The sequence below is a fragment of the Marmota flaviventris genome, chromosome 17 (genome assembly GCF_047511675.1).
Source record: "Marmota flaviventris isolate mMarFla1 chromosome 17, mMarFla1.hap1, whole genome shotgun sequence".
Taxonomy (NCBI): domain Eukaryota; kingdom Metazoa; phylum Chordata; class Mammalia; order Rodentia; family Sciuridae; genus Marmota; species Marmota flaviventris.
In genome coordinates this window covers 65,714,527-65,732,445 of record NC_092514.1, presented here as the reverse complement: position 1 = coordinate 65,732,445, position 17,919 = coordinate 65,714,527, and the positions used below count along the sequence as shown (strand labels likewise).

Sequence of the window (17,919 nt, the reverse complement as noted above, 5' to 3'; positions counted from 1 at the left end):
TGAAACATAGTGGCATAAAACAACAAGTGTTTCATTTTGCTCTTGATTTGGGGGTCAGGAATTTGGGGAGTGCTCAGCTGGGCAGCTCTTGTGATTTTTCATATAGTTGCTGTTGGATGTTGTCTGGGGCTGCAACTCATCCAGGCTAGATGTCCATCTAGGAAGACTTAATCTCATGACTCGCAGCTGGCTGTGGGCTGGAAGCTCCGCTGCACTGTCCACCAGGACATCTGCACCTAGCCTCAAAAACAGTTTCCCAACTAGAAACATTTTTCCCCAACAGGACAACTTTGTCTGACATTTTGGCATGAAGTGGGGAATAGGTCAAGGATCCTGCTAAACCACCTGCCACCCACATGACAGCCCCCCGAGAAAAAGAACCATCCAGCCCCAAATGTCAATAGGGCTGCAGCCAAGAAGCACTATCCTAACGTGTGGGGACCTCAGGGGAGTGGGGTCTCTTACCACCAAGGCTGGCTTCCCCTTGGTGAGCATCCAAGAGTCAGGAGGAAGCTGCATCTCTTTTTATGACCCAGCCTCAGAAAGCCCATGCATGGCCTTCCTACTGTGGGCTTTAACATCAGTGCAGTTACAGACCTGCCACACCAAGGGCAGGACACACAGACCCCACTGCTTAATGGGGGAGTGTCAACCGCCATAGAAGATAATGGGGCAGCCTGGTGGGAAGGAGCAGGGTTACAGGACCACTGGAGACTCTGCTCTGATCACCAGCTCACCCTGCTGGCCAGTGGCCAAGCCAACACTGAGTCACTGAGCCAGCTCCCAAGAGCAGCTGCTGTCACTGGCTGCAAAGCTTTGTCAAGAGTCCCGAACCCTTCATCAAAACACGATGGGGGTCTTTTGGGGCCCAGTGGGAGACTGGGATCAGAACATGTGAGTTTGTCCTCCATCCATCCTCCTCAGCGGTCCCATAGCTAGACTCTCCTGGGCACCCTTAACCTCACCTGCCTCTGAGCCCCTAAGCACTCTTTGAAACCCTTTTACTATTGGCTTGGGAGGGAAAATGTGCCATTAGTGATTTAATCTCCACAAGACATTTCTCCCTAATTGCCAGCCATGGATAATAATTAGCAACTGTTAATTTCTGATAATTAACAATCTAATACTTAGAGGTAATGGCACCGGGTAATCATCTTAAAACGCTCAAAGCTGTCGAGCTTCCGAGCCCCAGTTTTCCAAGAGTGACACTGCATTTTGGCATCCCCAGCCCAGGAGTTAGCCAGAGCCCTGCATTTATTGTTTGCAAGGGCAGTGGTTGCAGAATTAATGTCTCTAAACTTTAATTTAGTTTTATTTTCTAGCTATAGAAATAACGCATGTTCTTTTACAATCTTTATAGAGCACAGAAAAACATAAAGAGCATAAAATATACATAACCTTATTACCTGGAAGCATCTACCGTCAATATTTTGGTTTTATTTCTTCCCAGTCTGTGCATTTTTTACGCAGCAGAGCTGATAGTAAATGATGGTTTTGCAGTCAGCTTTGTTCATTGAACATTAGAGGGTCAACATCTCTTCTTGGGGTGGCAACTAATAAAAAATGTCTGCCTTCCTCCCTTCAGAATAAAACAAATGAACATAGTCTAACAGGGAGGAGATTCACAGCATGGAGAAGCAGTGAGTTCCCCTGATTCTGTAGGAGCTAGGAATCCATTCCAACCACAGTGTCTCCAAAGGGCCTCCTGAAGGCCTTGGGTGGGAGAATGTGCAGACTCGCATGCACAATTACATAGGAAATTTTAAAAGACGGCATAGCCATTGAAAGGAAAACGAGGAACGAGAGATGGGTAAGCAAGAAATGAAAGACAGAGACCAGGCAGAGATCCACATGAGAGTTTATTTTTCAGAGCTGACCAATAAAGGCCCTCTCTCTATAGGAGAGAGAGGCAAAACAGGCTTGCGTTCTGGGACTTTTATTGGAGAGGCTCAGGAATCAGAGCCAGGCAGGTCCTAACGTGGGCCATTAAGGGTTGGGTTTGGTAGGAGGGAGTGGTGAGTCTTTCTCAGAAAGGCCCTTGGGCGGGAAAGCAAAACTTTTTCCTTAAAATGGTGGTTGTCACTTAAGATGGCCGTCCAGATGCTAAGCAAGAACCTTCTAGCCATGAAGTAAGGTATTAATAATGGTGGTGTTTCCAGAGAGGGATGTACAGGTAATGTTCATTTACTGTGTTGTTGTTACCGCTGTTGACTGGTGACGAGTCCTTGCTTCCCCAATGTTGAAGAATAACACCAAAGAAGCACGCCGAGGCAAGGTCAGAGTAGAAATTAGAAGTTTATTAAAGGACAGCAGAAAAGACTTCTCCCAGAGGAAGAAGGGGACCCAAGAGGTGGAATCCGTGGAAGGGATGTTGTCTCCCCTTTTTATAGTTCTTTCAGTGATGGAATGTAGGTGGGAAGGACCGAGGGGTGGGACACAGGTGGGCCAAAGAAGTAATCTGGTCAGGAAAGACTTCTGAGTCAGCACCTTTTTGCTGGGGGCTGTTCATTAACATTTCTTTGAGGTGGACTTTGGCCTAGGGCCTTTTCGGGACTTCCATGAGTTGTCCTGTGTTTTCCCTGAGTCATTCTCCGCATGGTCTCCATTTTAGATTTCACTCGATATTAGACCCGATTTATCTAACTACACTGACTACCTAACTTTAAATCTGGCTTCATTGTCATTCTCCGTGCACTCCAGAGAAAGAAGCACTGAATCAGTGCTCAAAATATTTACATTTTGCACCCTCATCCTTCCAAGTTGCAGGCTGGGTGATCTCAGGGACTCCTACCCTGGAACTTGAATGTCTTTGGTGTGGGTTAAGGGGAGTATGAGTCCTGCTTCCCTGCATGGTGGTTTTCTGAATCAGGAATGCTGAGTCATAGAGCACCACCATGACACGGATACCAGGGGATTTGCTGGATGACATCCAACTGGGAGTCCCAAAGTATCAAGCAACAGCCCTTATGTAACCCTGGGCCGTGCAAAAAAGAAATTTTTCCAAGTATGATGTCTTCTACATTTCCGGATTCCCTAAGCAACCTACCTTGGGTGTTTGTCCTTCACCCCACACTCCCTGAAGCCATTTATTTCTTCAGTAAACGATAGTGTTGTCTAGGGGCTGGGGCAGTAGCTCAGTGGTAGATCTCTTGCCTAGCATGTGTGAGGCCTTGATTTCAATCCTCAGTACCAAAAATAAATAAATAAAAGTATTGCATCCATTTACAACTAAAAAAACTTTTTTTTTTAAAGAGAGAGAGAGAAACTTTAGTATTTATTTATTTTTTTTTTAGTTCTCGGCAGACACAACATCCCTGTTTGTATGTGGTGCTGAGGATCGAACCCAGGCCGCACGCATGCCAGGCGAGCGCGCTACCGCTTGAGCCACATCCCCAGCCCTAAAAAAACTTTAAAAAAATATATACATATGATGTCACATGGGCAAGAATGTGGAATCAGACCGGGGTTTAAATCTGTGGTCCGCCATGCACCAACAGTGTCCTGTAGGCTACATAACATCTCTAAGCCCCAGTTTCCTCATCCACAAAGCAGGACCGGTACTCACTACTTCCAAGATTGCTTTGAGGTCCTGAGACACGTGATACATAGAGGACTCTGCACAGTAGCCTGGCACTCGATCCATGACATTATTTATTGACAAATATTTATACAATGACACAATAGAAGCATAAAATATATCTGTATAATGAATAAGGTTGTTATTTTCACCCCATGTGGAGTTCTCTGGGAAGGTTTAAGACTTTGAGGGTTTTCCTCAGCACATTCCAGGCTTTGGGGTCTGCTGCTGCAGAGATTAGCAGGCAAGGTCACCTTCAACCTCTTCTTTTATGTCTTGCTTTTCTAGATTCAGATACAATCTCCTCTCTACTTCCATCCTTCCAAATCTCCAAGACCCAAATCTTTCTCAGCTCTCTGCCAAGCTTAACATTAAAATTGGCTGCTCAGCTTCTGCCAGGCAGCAGCTGTTGTATTTCAAGAGCTCTGATCTGTCTGCTCTGCAAGAAGCGGGGGCTTAGTCCATTGTTGCCTAATAATAAAACCCTGCACCAGGACTGTGCTTCTGATTTTTCAAAACAGTGACTTCTGCCATTGCAGTCAACCCCCCAGCAATTCTGTAGCGTGGACAGAGTAGGTCTTCTTATTCTTCATGGGGGCAACATGGTTCCTAGAGTGGGTTTCCCAGAACACGATGGAGATGCCATTCTGTGGTCAAATAAGTTTGGAAAATTCTAGATTTTGCAAAGCCAAACAGGCTTTCCAGCCTTTTACACAGTATGTAATGTGATTCTTCAAGAACTTGATGCAGTGCTTTGCAAGCTTCAAAACAAAAAAACAACTAGCTGGGCGCAGTGGCACATGCCTGTAATCCCAGCAGCTTGGGAGGCTGAGGCAGGAGAATTGTGAGTTCAAAGCCAACCTCAGCAAAAGTGAGGCACTAAGCAACTCAGCAAGACCCTGTCTCTAAATAAAATACAAATAGGGCTGGGGATGTGGCTCAGTGGGTCAAGTACCCCTGAGTTCAATCCCCAGTACCAAAAAAAACCAACTCTATTGCTCAGACCGAAGCCCCTGAGTTACCTGGTGTCTTTATTCATGCTACTGCTCCTCATCTTGGCCTTCTCACCCTCCCTTCCCAGAGCCAACACCGTGCGGGCCGGCGTCCAGCCAGTGGCCGGGAAGATGAGCACCTGCGGGAGGAAGGCGCTGACCCTGCTGAGCAGCGTCTTTGCCGTCTGCGGCCTGGGCCTCCTGGGCATCGCCGTCAGCACCGACTACTGGCTGTACCTGGAGGAAGGCGTGGTCCTGCCCCAGAATCAGAGCACTGAGGTCAAGATGTCCCTGCACTCGGGCCTCTGGCGGGTCTGCTTCCTGGCAGGTAAGGGCACCAGCTCTCCCCCTGGGAAAACCTGCCCCAAGTGGTTCCTCCCGGGGAAGAGATGCTGGAAGGAGACAGTTGTCACAGAGAATCCCCACAAGCTCTGGACTGTGCTGGATGCAGTGACCGGGACCTGGTCCCAGCAGGGGAGCGGACTCTCCAGTGGATAATGGGTTGAGCAAGCCTCTCAGCTCCCAGGTCCCCTCCTGAGGCTCCGCCCTCCCATGCCCCGCCCCCCAGGGCCGGCTGGGATGACCTGAGCAGGTGTTCTTGCACATCTCAGCTCCTCGAGCTGGGATCCTGTGTAACCCTCCAACACTGAAGCCAAGCTTGTTATGGCTTCCACTCTACAAATCACTCAGGAGCTTAAGTCAGCCTCCCCTAATTTGCAGGACAGGAAATACTAAGCCTTTTCTCTGTTCTTCTGTGACACAGGAAAAACCCAAAGCAGGTCCTTGGGGCCCTGCAGGGTGGTGCCGGTTTTGATCATACTTACCTACCTACCTACCTGGGCCTCCCCTCAGCTCACCAGGGCTTCCCTGGCACCCTGCTCCAAGAGCTCTGCTCTTGATCTCCTTATCACTGCCCAGCTCCAGCCTGCACAAGAAAAGCATCCCCATGTCCTGCAAGAATGGCTGCAAGCCTGGGCTGGCTGGGACAGCCACAGAGTGGTCACTGGGCTTTTGCAAGTGACCTCTGTGTGGCGGGTGGGATGGTGGTGGGATGGGATTCAGCAGGCCTGGCTTCCTGGTCACTTGTTGAGCCTCCCATTCTGACCTGATCTTCCACTGCCCCAGACTGTGTGGCGTCAGGCTCTACTTAAATCTGAAGCAGAACTTGAAGTCATCAGGACCTGTTCTGTGACACCCACACTCATGAATCTAAGCCAGCCGCGCACTCCCATCAGCCCCCTCCACCCAGAAGCAAGGAGACACAGTGGGGCGTTTGCCCAGTGTGGGGTTCCCAGTCCTGACCTCTTATCATGCAATTTGTGGTGCTCAGGACCATGCTCCAGAAGGATGTGATGTCAGAACATATCCCCACCCCGCCTGTGGGTCACCAGTGCGGGACCCTAGGGTTTGTATTCAGCTCATGTGCAAAGACACAGCAAGTCAAAGATCTTATGTGCTGCCGCAGTCCGATGCCAGGCGCCATCCTGACTTGTTTACAGACTCTAACAATGTGCATTTGGAAATACCACTTGAATGTACTAACCTCAAATCCATGTTCATGAAGAACCTAGAAATATAAGTAATTCTTGTCTCCTAGGTGAGGAGCGGGGACGCTGCTTTACCATAGAATATGTGATGCCCATGAACTCCCAGCTGACGTCCGAGTCCACAGTCAATGTTCTAAGTAGGTGTATTGATCTCTCTAACCCGGGCCACTGGCTACACAGAATAAAACAGGGCAAAAGGAAGTCAGGGTGACCGGCCTGTTCTCAAGAGCTAAGGGGCTTAACCTCAGCGTGTTGAGTTCACTAACACTTGCCCTGCAGACTAATTTTCCAGTGGTAGAGACAGGTTATTTCAGTCTCCAAGTCTTGTGACCCCAGCAATTGAGAGTTCATTCATACCCAGGAAACTAAAAGGGTCTCCCTGGACTACAAGGGGACTGACTTCATGACCTTGAGCTCACCAGAGTTACTTCTGATCCCATAGGGAGCTTGCAATGTTGCAAAACAACTTTGAAACAGTCATCTCTCCTATGTGAAGGAGCTTGGTTCCAGGGTCCCTCACAGATACAAAAATCTTATATAAAATGGAGTAGTACTTGCATATAACTTACACGCATTCCTCCTCAGACTTTTAATCATCTCTTTGAATCTTCAGTTGTTCAAATTCATGAAAGCCCATGGAAGGCCCATGGTACTAATCACCTGGAGTTAACATGGATTCCACAGGTTTAAGATCTCAGTTTCCAACAAGACTGTCCTTACTTCAGATGCCAGACACGTGATCAGAGGTCCCTAGGCAACCTGCACTTCTAGCCAATTTGGTACAAGTTTGAGGGTTCCTGTGGCTTCCAGAGTTCAACATTTTGCTAACATGGCTCACAGAACTCAAGCAAGTGCTATACTTCACATTACAATTTTATTATAAAAGATATAAATCAGGACCAGCCAAACAAAGAGACATACAGGACAAGGTCTGGCAGGGTCTCAAATGAAGATCTTCAGTGTCCTCTCCTGCTGAAATCAGAATGCATCACTGTCCTGAAACATGGATGTGTTCACCACCCAGGAAGCTCAACCGAGTTCTGGTGTCCAGAGTTTTTGTTGGATTTTATTAAGTAGACCCCATCCATTGAGTTAATGAACTCAATACCTAGCTCTTCCCTTCCTGTGGCTCAAAACCCCAACCCTCTAATCACATGGATGCTCTTTCCAGGCCCCGTCCTGAGTCACCTGTTGGTATAAACTCAGGTGTACCTAGGGACCATCATGACTAACAAAGACACTCTGTCACTTAGGAAATTCTAAGGATTTGGATGCTATCTCTCAGGGAACTGGGAAAAAGATCAAAGTCTTTGGTACACAATAGAAATGCTCCCAAAAAGTAATTATAGGTTGAGGAAAACGGAGGCCAGTGACTTTTCCTGCACCATTCAGGGCAGCCCCTTGCACATGGAAATGGTGACTGTCGCTGAGAGAAGAAACAAGATGTCATGACCAGGTCCTTCCACAGCTACCATATGGCAGTCAGTGTAGACTCCGAGGAGGAAGTAGTTTATGCCCAGAGAAGACAGGCTCTGAATATGTTAGCACTTGAAGCCAGACCTTCTGGCTCTGTCTGCCTCAGGGACAAAAGCCCTACCAGCACTGGGCGGTCCCCAGGCCACCCCATGGGTCATGGCTCTAGGGACACATGCAGGGGTGCGGCTTGGAGGACCCTGGTTAGATACTACAGAACACTGTACTCGGGATGAGGAGTGTGGGTGAGACCGCTAGAGGCTGACAGGCTGCTCCTTCGTCCCTTTAACTAGAAATGATTCGCTCGGCCACACCATTCCCTCTGGTCAGCCTCTTCTTCATGTTCATCGGGTTTATCCTGAGTAACATCGGGCACATCCGTCCCCACAGGACAATACTGGCCTTTGTCTCTGGCATCTTCTTTATCCTCTCGGGTAAGTGGCAATTTTTTCCCTTTTTGTGCATTGGACTTTTGATGTTTAACTCCTGAATGGCTCTGCTGCAGGAAGTGCCGGTCATGGCTGTGGGTCAGCTCCTGGCACTGGAAACAGGACAAGTCAGTGAGCCCGGCAGAACTGAGTCAGGGCTGGAGAAGACTTCTGATGACCCCAGGCCCATCCACGACCTGGCAGAAAAGCAAAGAGGCTTTGGAGTGGGGGTGACCTGACAGGCTCTCCCTGGGGCAGACCTGGGCTGGGAACCCGGGTGTTGCCTCTCTAGCTCCCACCGAGGAGGAGGACCCCTGTTCCTGAAGCAGCTGGTGTTGTCATGTTTGGGCCTGAAAAATAAAACTGTCTGCCTTTGTATTTATGTCCCTTCACTCTCCAGCCCTCAGCTATCCTCAGGAGACTCTTGATGTCCTCTTCACTTGCCCATCACACCCCATGCCCTGGACCCACCAGGGGCCCTTCGCCATGGACCTGTCTTCCTGGACTGGCACCAGGTTGCACTTCAGTCCTTCATGGTACCTACCAGGCCTTATTCTGGGTGCTGGTCTCGCAGCCTGCAAAAAGCACTGCAGAGTGGAGATACAAACAAGTAGATGGAACTAGAACCCAGCCTAGAAAGGGCCATGATGGGAGCCAGCAAGGACTGCTGCAGAGCCCAGAGCAGAAGCCACAATTCAGGCCAAGGGTTGGTCAGAGAAGATGGCAGGAGAGCTGCAGGTGGATGGAGGATGAGCTGGAAGTGAGTGGGAATTAGGCAAAGGAGTGAGGCTGGGTGGAAGGGGAAGAAGGTCTGGAGGGAAGAGAAAAGACGAAGCGTGGGGGGAATGGGATGGAATCATTACTCCTCGTGGTGGGTGCAGGAGTGATGGACGGTGCCGCAGAGAGAAAGGAGAAGGTCAAGTGTCATTTGGGAGGTAAACTCAAAAGGTCGAGGGGTAGACTTTCAAGGGCAGAGTCGAGGGTCAGTGCTTGGGCATGATTTCTTGCCTGGGCACTGAGTCGATGGAACAGCACAGCAGTGATCCAGGGATCACAGGAAAAAGAGATTTAGGCAAAGTTCATGAATTTCATGCGGGAAATGCTGAGTTTGAGATGTCCAGGTGACATCTAGAAGGCTGTTAGGGATGGAAATGGATGTGGTGACTCCCAGGGAGTGTGTGGAGAGAGGTGCACTCTTTCTCCCCTTCAGGGTGACTTGTACACTTTCATGGACACCTTTTCTTTTGAAGATAATGACTTGAGCCAAAAAGAAGTGACTCTCAGGGCACGCATTTTAGGTGCCTTGAACTTGTTGATTGGAGAGAGGAGGGTAGGAAGGAGAATATGAGGTGGAAGATGGGTGGGTGGTTTGAATGGTGTATGGATGAACAGGTGGACAGGAAGGAAAGAAGGAAGGAGCTCTTGTGCACCAGGCATTATGACTGCCATCTGACTCCCAAGTCACTTTAGGATCCCTTTTTCAATATTTTCTTGTCAATATAGCTTGGTAGCCAGGCGGCTGTCAGATTGCCTAATGACCAAAAACCATTCTTTTTCTTTCCTTCCATCCATCCACCCATGCATATGCCCAACCATTCTTTCTTCAATTTATTCAACTATTCTTTACTCTACCCACCAACCCATCTGCCATTCTTCCATCTGTTAATCCAGTTTTCTGCCCTTCTATCCATCAACCCAACAAATATTTATGGAGCACCTGCAATATCACCAGCCCAACCTTCACATGGTGATATTTCCTCCTATGCAGAGACATACAGATGCAGGTTTCAGCTCTTTACCCTTCCTGCTGTGAACCTCACATCGCCCAGGCTCTACAGTTGCTTTGGGACTCCTGAGATTTCGAGAGTGGGCCACAGAAATCTAGGATTGGGCGAGGCCACATGAAATTGTTTTGATAACAATAGAGAATGGCATGTGTGGACATTAATGATTCACACATGAGTTAGGTATTTAGAAAGGTTTGAATCACATCTATTTCACTCTAATATTCATCCTCTGAGATGCCCGAGTTTCGTATAATAATGTGAATAGAATTAAAACCCGAACAGCTCAACACAGAGTAATTAATTAGGTCTTGATTCAATTACAGTTACTAATTGATGAGACTGATGCCGGAGGAAGTCATTTACATAATGGCAGGAGGAGTTTGGGTCCCAGTGGCCTCCCAGTTAAATGCTGGCCAGAATCTGCACATACTGTTTTTAGTCTTTTGCCTAAAGATCTCAGATAGGCCTTGCCCTGTGCTCAGGTGGGCTGCACAGGCCTCTGGCCACATCAGTAGATGCCACAGTGCTGTGCACCACCTGCTGCCGGAGAGAGGGATAAAGGCCTGGCATCCTGCTCAGGGAACCTATCTTCTTCTCAGTTTTGTAGAAGCCACTTGCTAGCTCAGGGTGTGCACCTCCACGTTGGTTCACGTTAGTGTCACCTGGGGAGCTTTTAGGACAATACAGTGCCAGGGTTCCAGCCCAGGCCCAGCACATGAGAATGTCCAGGGCTGGGGCTCAGGCAGGTGTGTTTGGCAGATGTGAGCAGCTGGGGAAGGACCACCGGGCTTGGTCCCTGGCTCAGGAGGGTGGTTGGACAGGGAGCTTCCTGAGCTGCAGCTATCCACCACTATCTAGAAGGTGCTGGTCTAGACAGGATCCTCAGTAAGCAAGCTCCTGCTTGCCCTTGAACTCCAAAATGAATGCACTGTGATTAAAAGTCCAGCAGCTCTGTTCCTGATGAATGCCACATCAGCAAGCTCCTGGGCCTCTGTGCTGAGTGTCCCCTTCCCTCCCTTGTCTTCTCCCAGGCCTCTCTCTTGTGGTGGGCCTAGTGCTCTACATCTCCAGCATCAATGACGAGATGCTCAACAGGACCAAGGATGCAGAGACCTATTTCAGCTACAAATACGGATGGTCATTTGCCTTTGCTGCCATCTCCTTCCTTTTAACAGAGGTAACCTGCCCACTGTGTCCCGTGTCAGAATGGGCTGCCCTGCTGGGCTGGGAGAAGGAAGGCATTCCATAAGTATCCTGAAACACCAGCTTCATGACCCTTTTTCACATCTAGCATGTGCCACTCTCTGGCCTTCCCAGGGCTCCTCTATCTAGGGTGTCTCCAGGGCCCACTTCTGTCCCCACATCTACTGACCACCTTTCCTGAGGTCCCCCATGATTGTGTCCTGGGCAGACCCCAGCAGGGGGATCCCGGCCAGGCCTGAGCAGTGAGCTCTTCTCTCCTTCCTCCTCCCTGTAGAGTGCAGGGGTGATGTCTGTGTACCTGTTCATGAAGAGGTATACGGCCGAGGACATGTACAGGCCTCACCCTGGCTTCTACCGTCCACGTCTGAGTAACTGCTCCGATTACTCCGGCCAGTTCCTGCACCCAGATGCCTGGATCCGGGGCCGCAGCCCCTCCGACATCTCCAGCGACACCTCCCTTCAGATGAACAGCAACTACCCAGCCTTGCTCAAGTGCCCCGACTATGACCAGATGTCATCTTCTCCCTGCTGAACCCCAGCACCTCCCTGCCTGGACTGTGGACAGCCAGACAGCCCTTGCCCTCCTCCCCTGATGGCCCTTGAGCCCCAAGCCTGTGGTTGGCAAGCCCAGGCCACCCGCTGCTTAGCCCTGTTGTTTGACCACATTCTCTCCCTGCTTCTCCCAGAGTAGCTCACACCTCCCGTGGATGTCAGGACCCTGGAGCCAGGGAGCACACTGATTGGCTGAGAGCGTAGGTGAAGCCCCGCCTCTGGAGTGCCAATCCCAGCAGTGGCTCAGCAGCGCCCCCTGCCCTGGAGAAGCTGGTGTTCTGGTTGTTATTGTACCCACACTCCCAACTCCACACCCGGCCAAGGCCAGTTCTGAGATGCTGAGTCCCTGATGTAGCAACAGGACTAGAGTGCTTGCCACCTGGCCTGGCCTCACGTTCCTGACCTGGGCCATCCAGCCGAAAAATGACTCTGAGAGGGAGGTGTGGCTGGCTCTGAGAAGTGTCGCAGGCATTCCCCCTGAAATGCTGTCTCCTTTTTTTTTTTTTTTTTTGTCACACACTTCCCTCCACAAAACACACCTGCCTGCGGAACCCCACCACCCAGGCGATGGACCTTCCCTCCTCCCGTCCTCCAGAGCCCAGCAGCCCTGAACCCAGGCATTAAGGCTGGGTCTGAGGCCACGCTGATGAACTCACAAAGAGGTGTTGGCAGCTGTCTTAATAGCGTGGCCCCTTAATCACAGATTCAACAGGGGCCTTTAATGCCTTAACCCAAAGAGGGGACTCTGTCAATGAGAATTTGAGAATTCAGTTGGTCTGGGTCAGTAGTACCAGGTACTATGTCTGTTCCTGGAGGTACTGTCCCTGTGTACAAGGGCCATATTTCCCACTGAAGGCCCTACAGTCTAATCACATAGACAGGTGTCTATATCACCTAAGTATAAGGCAACTTTCAAAGGAGCTCCCTGGGATTTGGAGCTGGATTTGGTGACACCTGGTGCATTTGGAGCCTAACCAAGCCAGGCTCAGACTGCTCCAGCTGCCCCGCCCCAAGGGAGCCTGTGAACATACTCCTAGAACCCTAATATAGGTGAACATCTGACATAGTAGGCAAGTCAGGTGCTTCCAGAAGAACAGGTGGGGTGACACCTGTTTTCCTGGGGGGAACCCTAGCTAGGAGTCAGGAAACCTCTGTGAAGTTCCCAGGAGGAAAATGGCAGAGGAGCCACTGCCACCATGACCCACTCCGATCTCCAGGAGTTGGCTCACCTTGTACATTTTTTATTTTCAGGCTTTAGATAGAAAAACAATATCATGCTCTCCTCGCTGTGCATTTTTTGCCGTGTCTACTTTTCTCTTGGAGATGCCATTAGATACAGAGCCACTGTGGAGGGGTCTGGCACGAGGTACAGGAAGCCATCCCGCAGGCGCCTGGGGAAAGGCAGCGTCTTATTCAACTCAGGCTGCCAGAAACCACCAAGACTGAGAGGCTCAAACAACAGAAGTTTACTTTCTCATGGTTCCCGAGACTGGAAGTCAAAGGTCAAGTTGTTGGCTGGATTGGTTTCTTCTAAGGCCTCCTGCTTGGCTTGCAAATGGCCTCCTTCTTGCTGTGACTCCCACAGTCTTCCTGCCCATGTGCCCCCGAGGTCTCTTGGTATGTCCAGATTCCCTGTTATAAACACGCCAACCAATTAGATTAGGGTCCACCGCAATTAACTAGATGATCAATTTTAATTTGATCACCTCCTTAAAGGTCCTGTCTCCAAACATAGTCATATTCTGAGGTCCTAGGGATTAGGGTTTCAATGTAAGAATTTGGGAGAGGGCATGACTTGGCCCTTAGCAGGCAGGTTGGTTCATAGCTGGATTATGCCATCTGCTTCAGCATGGTAGAGGGCAAAGAAGAGAAGCCAACCACTGACTCACCAGGGACCCTGGAGCAACCCCTCCTGCTCTGAGGAGCTTGGTGGAAATTGCTTCCAAGCCCATTCCCCATATACCCACCCACAACTCTAAGGATTCAGTTCATTTTGCTTTGTGTGTGACTTTTCAACCCCTGTCTATCAACTGGTAGCAACCACAAGGCCCAGCTCCCATGCCATCGGCACCCTGTGATGATCCTCGTGTTCTTTGGTTACTGTGGGCAGAACAACGCCCAAGCCACTGTGCCACCCGTAGCAAAGGAGTCAGTCAGCGTGCTTGGAGGCAACGGGGAAGCACTTCCAAGCTGGACAGTGGTTTAGATGCTGTCTACTCCAATTTTTGTCATTGTAATTAGCTCCTAAGATGTCCTTTTCTCTCTCTAAAAGACTCTTTCTCTGTCACCATGCCAGGCTTGTTTTTGTGCACACAGGAAAAAATAGAATCCACTCCTAAATATAAGCTGCTTTTTGACTGTGGCATGATTAGGATGGAACTTTACCAGACTGGAGGATGAGGGGCCACATCAAGGAGAGTCTGCAGGTTGCTTAGGGACAGGCCATGTTCTCCTCTCCTGGGGGTTGGGGCCACCAGTACTGTCTCATTTCCCATCTATAAATCAATCTCAGAACCAGAGCCTATTTTGTAAGTTTCTCCACAATCAAAAGATTTGTATGTCAAACATACAAGTAAAAAAAAAACTCAACTCAGAAATCATATATGATGCCAAAGTACTGTGGATTATATAAATAAATATGAATAAATATCATTCCCAGACGTCAAGAGGGAACCGTTCTGACTCTGGGTCCCTCCCACCTGAAGCTCCTGGCCCTCCTTCTTGCCCGATGGGTGAATCACAACATTGCCCTACCCGACATCGCCAGATGAAGGGAGAGTTTTAGAGCAACACAGACCTGAAGAGGGAGAATCAGAGGCAATCCCTGGATATCACAGAGATGTCCCCAGAGGACCATATGTAAGGAGAGACCCCTTAATGTTTGAGTGATTGTCCCTTGTCCCCAGATAAAGGTGATCTAGTGGAGCTCTCTGGGGAAACAGAACCAACAGGATGTCTATGTAGGAAGAAAGATGTATTTTAAGGAACTGGTTGGTGCAATTATGGAGGTTTGGCGAATCCAACCCAAATCTGATGGGTGAAGCTGACAAGCTGTGGCTGTAGTTCAAGTCAAGAGGCAGCTTGTGCAGAAGCTTCTTTGCCCAGGAGAACCCTGACTTTGTTCTATTCAGACCTTCGACTGATTGGATGAGGTCAATTCACATTATGGAGAATAACTTGCTCTTCGCAGTGTCACCGTTTAACTGATTTAAATGTTAATTGCGTCCATCCAAAATACACACAGAACCATCCAGAAAAATGTCGGACGAAATATCTGAGCCCTGTGACTCAGGCATATAGAATTAACCACTGTAAGTGGGAAAGGGGCAGAGGACAGAGAGGAAAGTGGTATTTCACCTTAAGGTCCTAGCAAATTGGCACACGGACCACTGAATGTGTGTACCCGATGGGCAGGGCACACAAGGCAGGTTTGTTACCCACACCTGGCAAATGCACTCGTGCACACTAATGTGACACTTGGGAAGTTGATTAGCCTTCAGGACACAGCACTGTGAGTAGGGAGTGGGCACAGGGTTGGATGAACCTGTGGCCTCTGCAAAACACGCCCATTCTCCAGCAAGCAAAGGCCGGAACCCTGCTGGTGGTACCTGTGGGCCCAGCTTGATGGCTGCTGTCCCCTGGGACATAGGAGAGGTGAGGCTCGGTGGCACCATGCAGATCCAGCAGTCCCCTTGGTAGTGGAGGTGGTGAACCATAGCCAGGCTACAACCCCAGAACCCCCACCCCCTGGAACTGTGCACCCCCAGAGGTGACTGCCTTTGCAATTGGGTTCCAGATGTGCAGCAAGTGATGGGAAATGGGCGGGTACCCGGGACCCATGTCTCCCAGGACAGGGGCTGGGGCCACAATCACTGGTTCCCTCAGAGCGAAGGTCTCTGGATTCTCACGTCCCTGTGCTGGGATCCTATACCTGTGCTCTGTCACCTTGTACAGATCACACCGTCCCTGGCCTGCCTCAGCTCTCTGATGTGTAAGGAGAACCAGCACGCCCTGTGCACCTGCTCAAGGGCTGATTCTCTGTCTGGGTGGCCCCACCCTAAGGATTTTCACACAAGGGACCTTTTCCCTGCTAGTTCCAGGGAAGCAGTGGTCCGTATACAGAGTCCTAATTTCCTGGGGACCTCAGCTTTTTCATTCCTATAATGAGGGGAGGTGGCTAAAGTCATCTCTCGGCTCCGCTTCCAGCTCTGTCCCAACTCTAAAGACGAGATTTACAGGCAAAACTCAACCAAACTCAAGCAATGAGCCTCAGCCCCGGCCCGCAACCAGAAGCACCCAGATGATACCCTAATGGTATGAAATTTAGATATCAGACACTGGGGGAGCCCCAGAGAACAAGATGGTGTCATGGGAGGCACATGTCAGGCCACTGCAGGAGGAAGGGTGGAGAGAGGAGAAGCAGCAGAATTCACTGTCCTTCCTCCCAGAATTCACTGTCCCAGAATTCACTGTTCCCAGCTGCAGGGGAAAGGTACAAGGGGCGCTTCCAGCCCACCATCTGCTCTCCTGGATAATGCTCTGGGGACGGGGCCCTGGGTCAGCCAACTCCTGAAGTTCAAAATCGAGAGGCACCACTCTCAGGCTAAGTGAAGGGCAGAAAGATGCTTCCCGGGTGCTGTTCCCAGGTGACTGCGCTCAAACCCAGAGCAAATGCTCCAGCCACTCCCTCTGAGCAAATTGCTAGAATGCTCTGAGCCTCAGTTTCTCCATCCACAGGACGGGCAGCACCCCCAGGCTCTCTTCCCTGGGAAGGAGAAGAAGTAGTAGCCATATTGAAAACTTAGATGGGGATTCTTGTGGTGCCCAGTGGAGAAGACAGGCTGACTCGTGGCTGTGTGGGCTCAGAGTCTCCATGACTGAGCCAAGCTCTGCTGGCCTGTCACATCCCAGCCCTACTCTTCTAACCCCTCACCCTGCTCATGGCCTAAGAGGAACTTTCTTTACACACCCCACACCCCTCCTCGCCATTAGAAAGAGCAGTTTGGGGGGAAAGCTGACCCCCCAGGGCCCACTGATCTGGCTTTGGCCATTGTTCTCCCAGCCCAGGGATTCTGATGTTGTCCCTGGGTCATCACCTGTATCCCAGGTGATATCAAAGCATGGCATGATGCTCTAAGCCTCAGGGATTGGATTCCAGACACCTGGATGTTTTCAAAGGCCCCCAGATGATTTTAATGTGAAGCCAGGGTTGAGAACCACCAGCTTGGACCTACTGGGCTCTCTCACTGGAGCCGAAGACAAAGCCATCTTCCCCTGAGTCTAGTTGGGGAGGAGTAGCTTCCCAAACAAAATATAGAAAAGGAAGAAAATGGTGCTGAGTGGGCAGTCAGGGAGTCTGAAGCCCCCGCATCCTCCTTGCTCCCTCCCAGCCTGTGCAGCCAGCCCCACCTTCCAAGTACCTTGGGCTCAAGTCCATGCCAGCCTGTCTGCTCCTGAGCCCTTTGCCCCATGAGCTGGTATTCACTGGGCTGCAGCAACCGCCTGACCTTGAGAACCAGGAGGGCAGTGCTCGGGTTTCTGGAGCCAGGGTGTTCCCTCCCAATGTCAGGGCCAAGGGTAGACTTCTGGATTCCCTGAGCAGGACCCCATGAATCTTCAGAAAATGACCGTGCAGTCTCAGGGCTCCAGCAATAAAGTGTAGGCCCATCTTCATCTCTGGCCTTTGAATAATTCATTTTGCAATCTGCAATCGCAAAAAAGAGCAAAGCTTGAGGGCTTTGGAGTTTTCTGACCAGACAATAAAAAGACCACGTATCGCATTTTCACAGCCGACTGAACGAAGGTCAATTTCTGTTTTAAATTCGCTTACACTTAGACACCTCCCCTTTTCAGATACAGTACAATCTGTGTGGAAACACTACGGAGTCTATTTTTTTAAAAATCCAAACACTATGTACAATGCAAAGTCTCCTCAGATTGTTATTTTTAAAAAATATTTATTTCCCAGTTTTTTTTAGGTGGACACAATATCTTTATTTTACATTTATGTGGTGCTGAGGATCAAACCCAGTGCCTCACGCATGCTAGGCAAGCACCCTACCACTGAGCCACAGTCCCAGCCCCAACGGATTGTTATTTTTATTAACAAAATTATGAAGAGACTCAATTTCAATAGGCCCAACAAGAGGCTCCAGGTGGGTGTCATCTGTGAAAGCCACAGATGCCTTAAGTGATCAAGGATGGAGGGGCCCCAAAATGGCAGCTCATAGACTTAGGACTCATCCAAGAACAGATCCACCCTCTTGAATCCAGGCACAGTCTCCTGTCGGTTTAGACACCAGACTTCAGCTTCAGCTCCCACAGAAGGGCCTCACCAAATATCATCATCACCAGCACACA

General features: G+C 49.9%; 1 protein-coding gene across 2 annotated transcripts in view; it reads left to right on the top strand.

The window, feature by feature from the left end:
- Cacng5 (calcium voltage-gated channel auxiliary subunit gamma 5) overlaps positions 1-12,855 on the top strand; it is a 38,553-nt gene extending 25,698 nt beyond the window's left edge. For both annotated transcript variants that reach the window (XM_027946328.2, XM_071603318.1), the window contains 5 exons: positions 4,659-4,897; positions 6,167-6,253; positions 7,883-8,023; positions 10,836-10,981; positions 11,282-12,855. In XM_027946328.2, coding sequence (XP_027802129.1) covers positions 4,702-4,897; positions 6,167-6,253; positions 7,883-8,023; positions 10,836-10,981; positions 11,282-11,539 — 828 coding nt within the window. In that variant the 5' untranslated portion in view covers positions 4,659-4,701 and the 3' untranslated portion in view covers positions 11,540-12,855. The remainder of the gene's footprint in view (positions 1-4,658; positions 4,898-6,166; positions 6,254-7,882; positions 8,024-10,835; positions 10,982-11,281) is intronic.
- Positions 12,856-17,919: the final 5,064 nt, after the last annotated feature.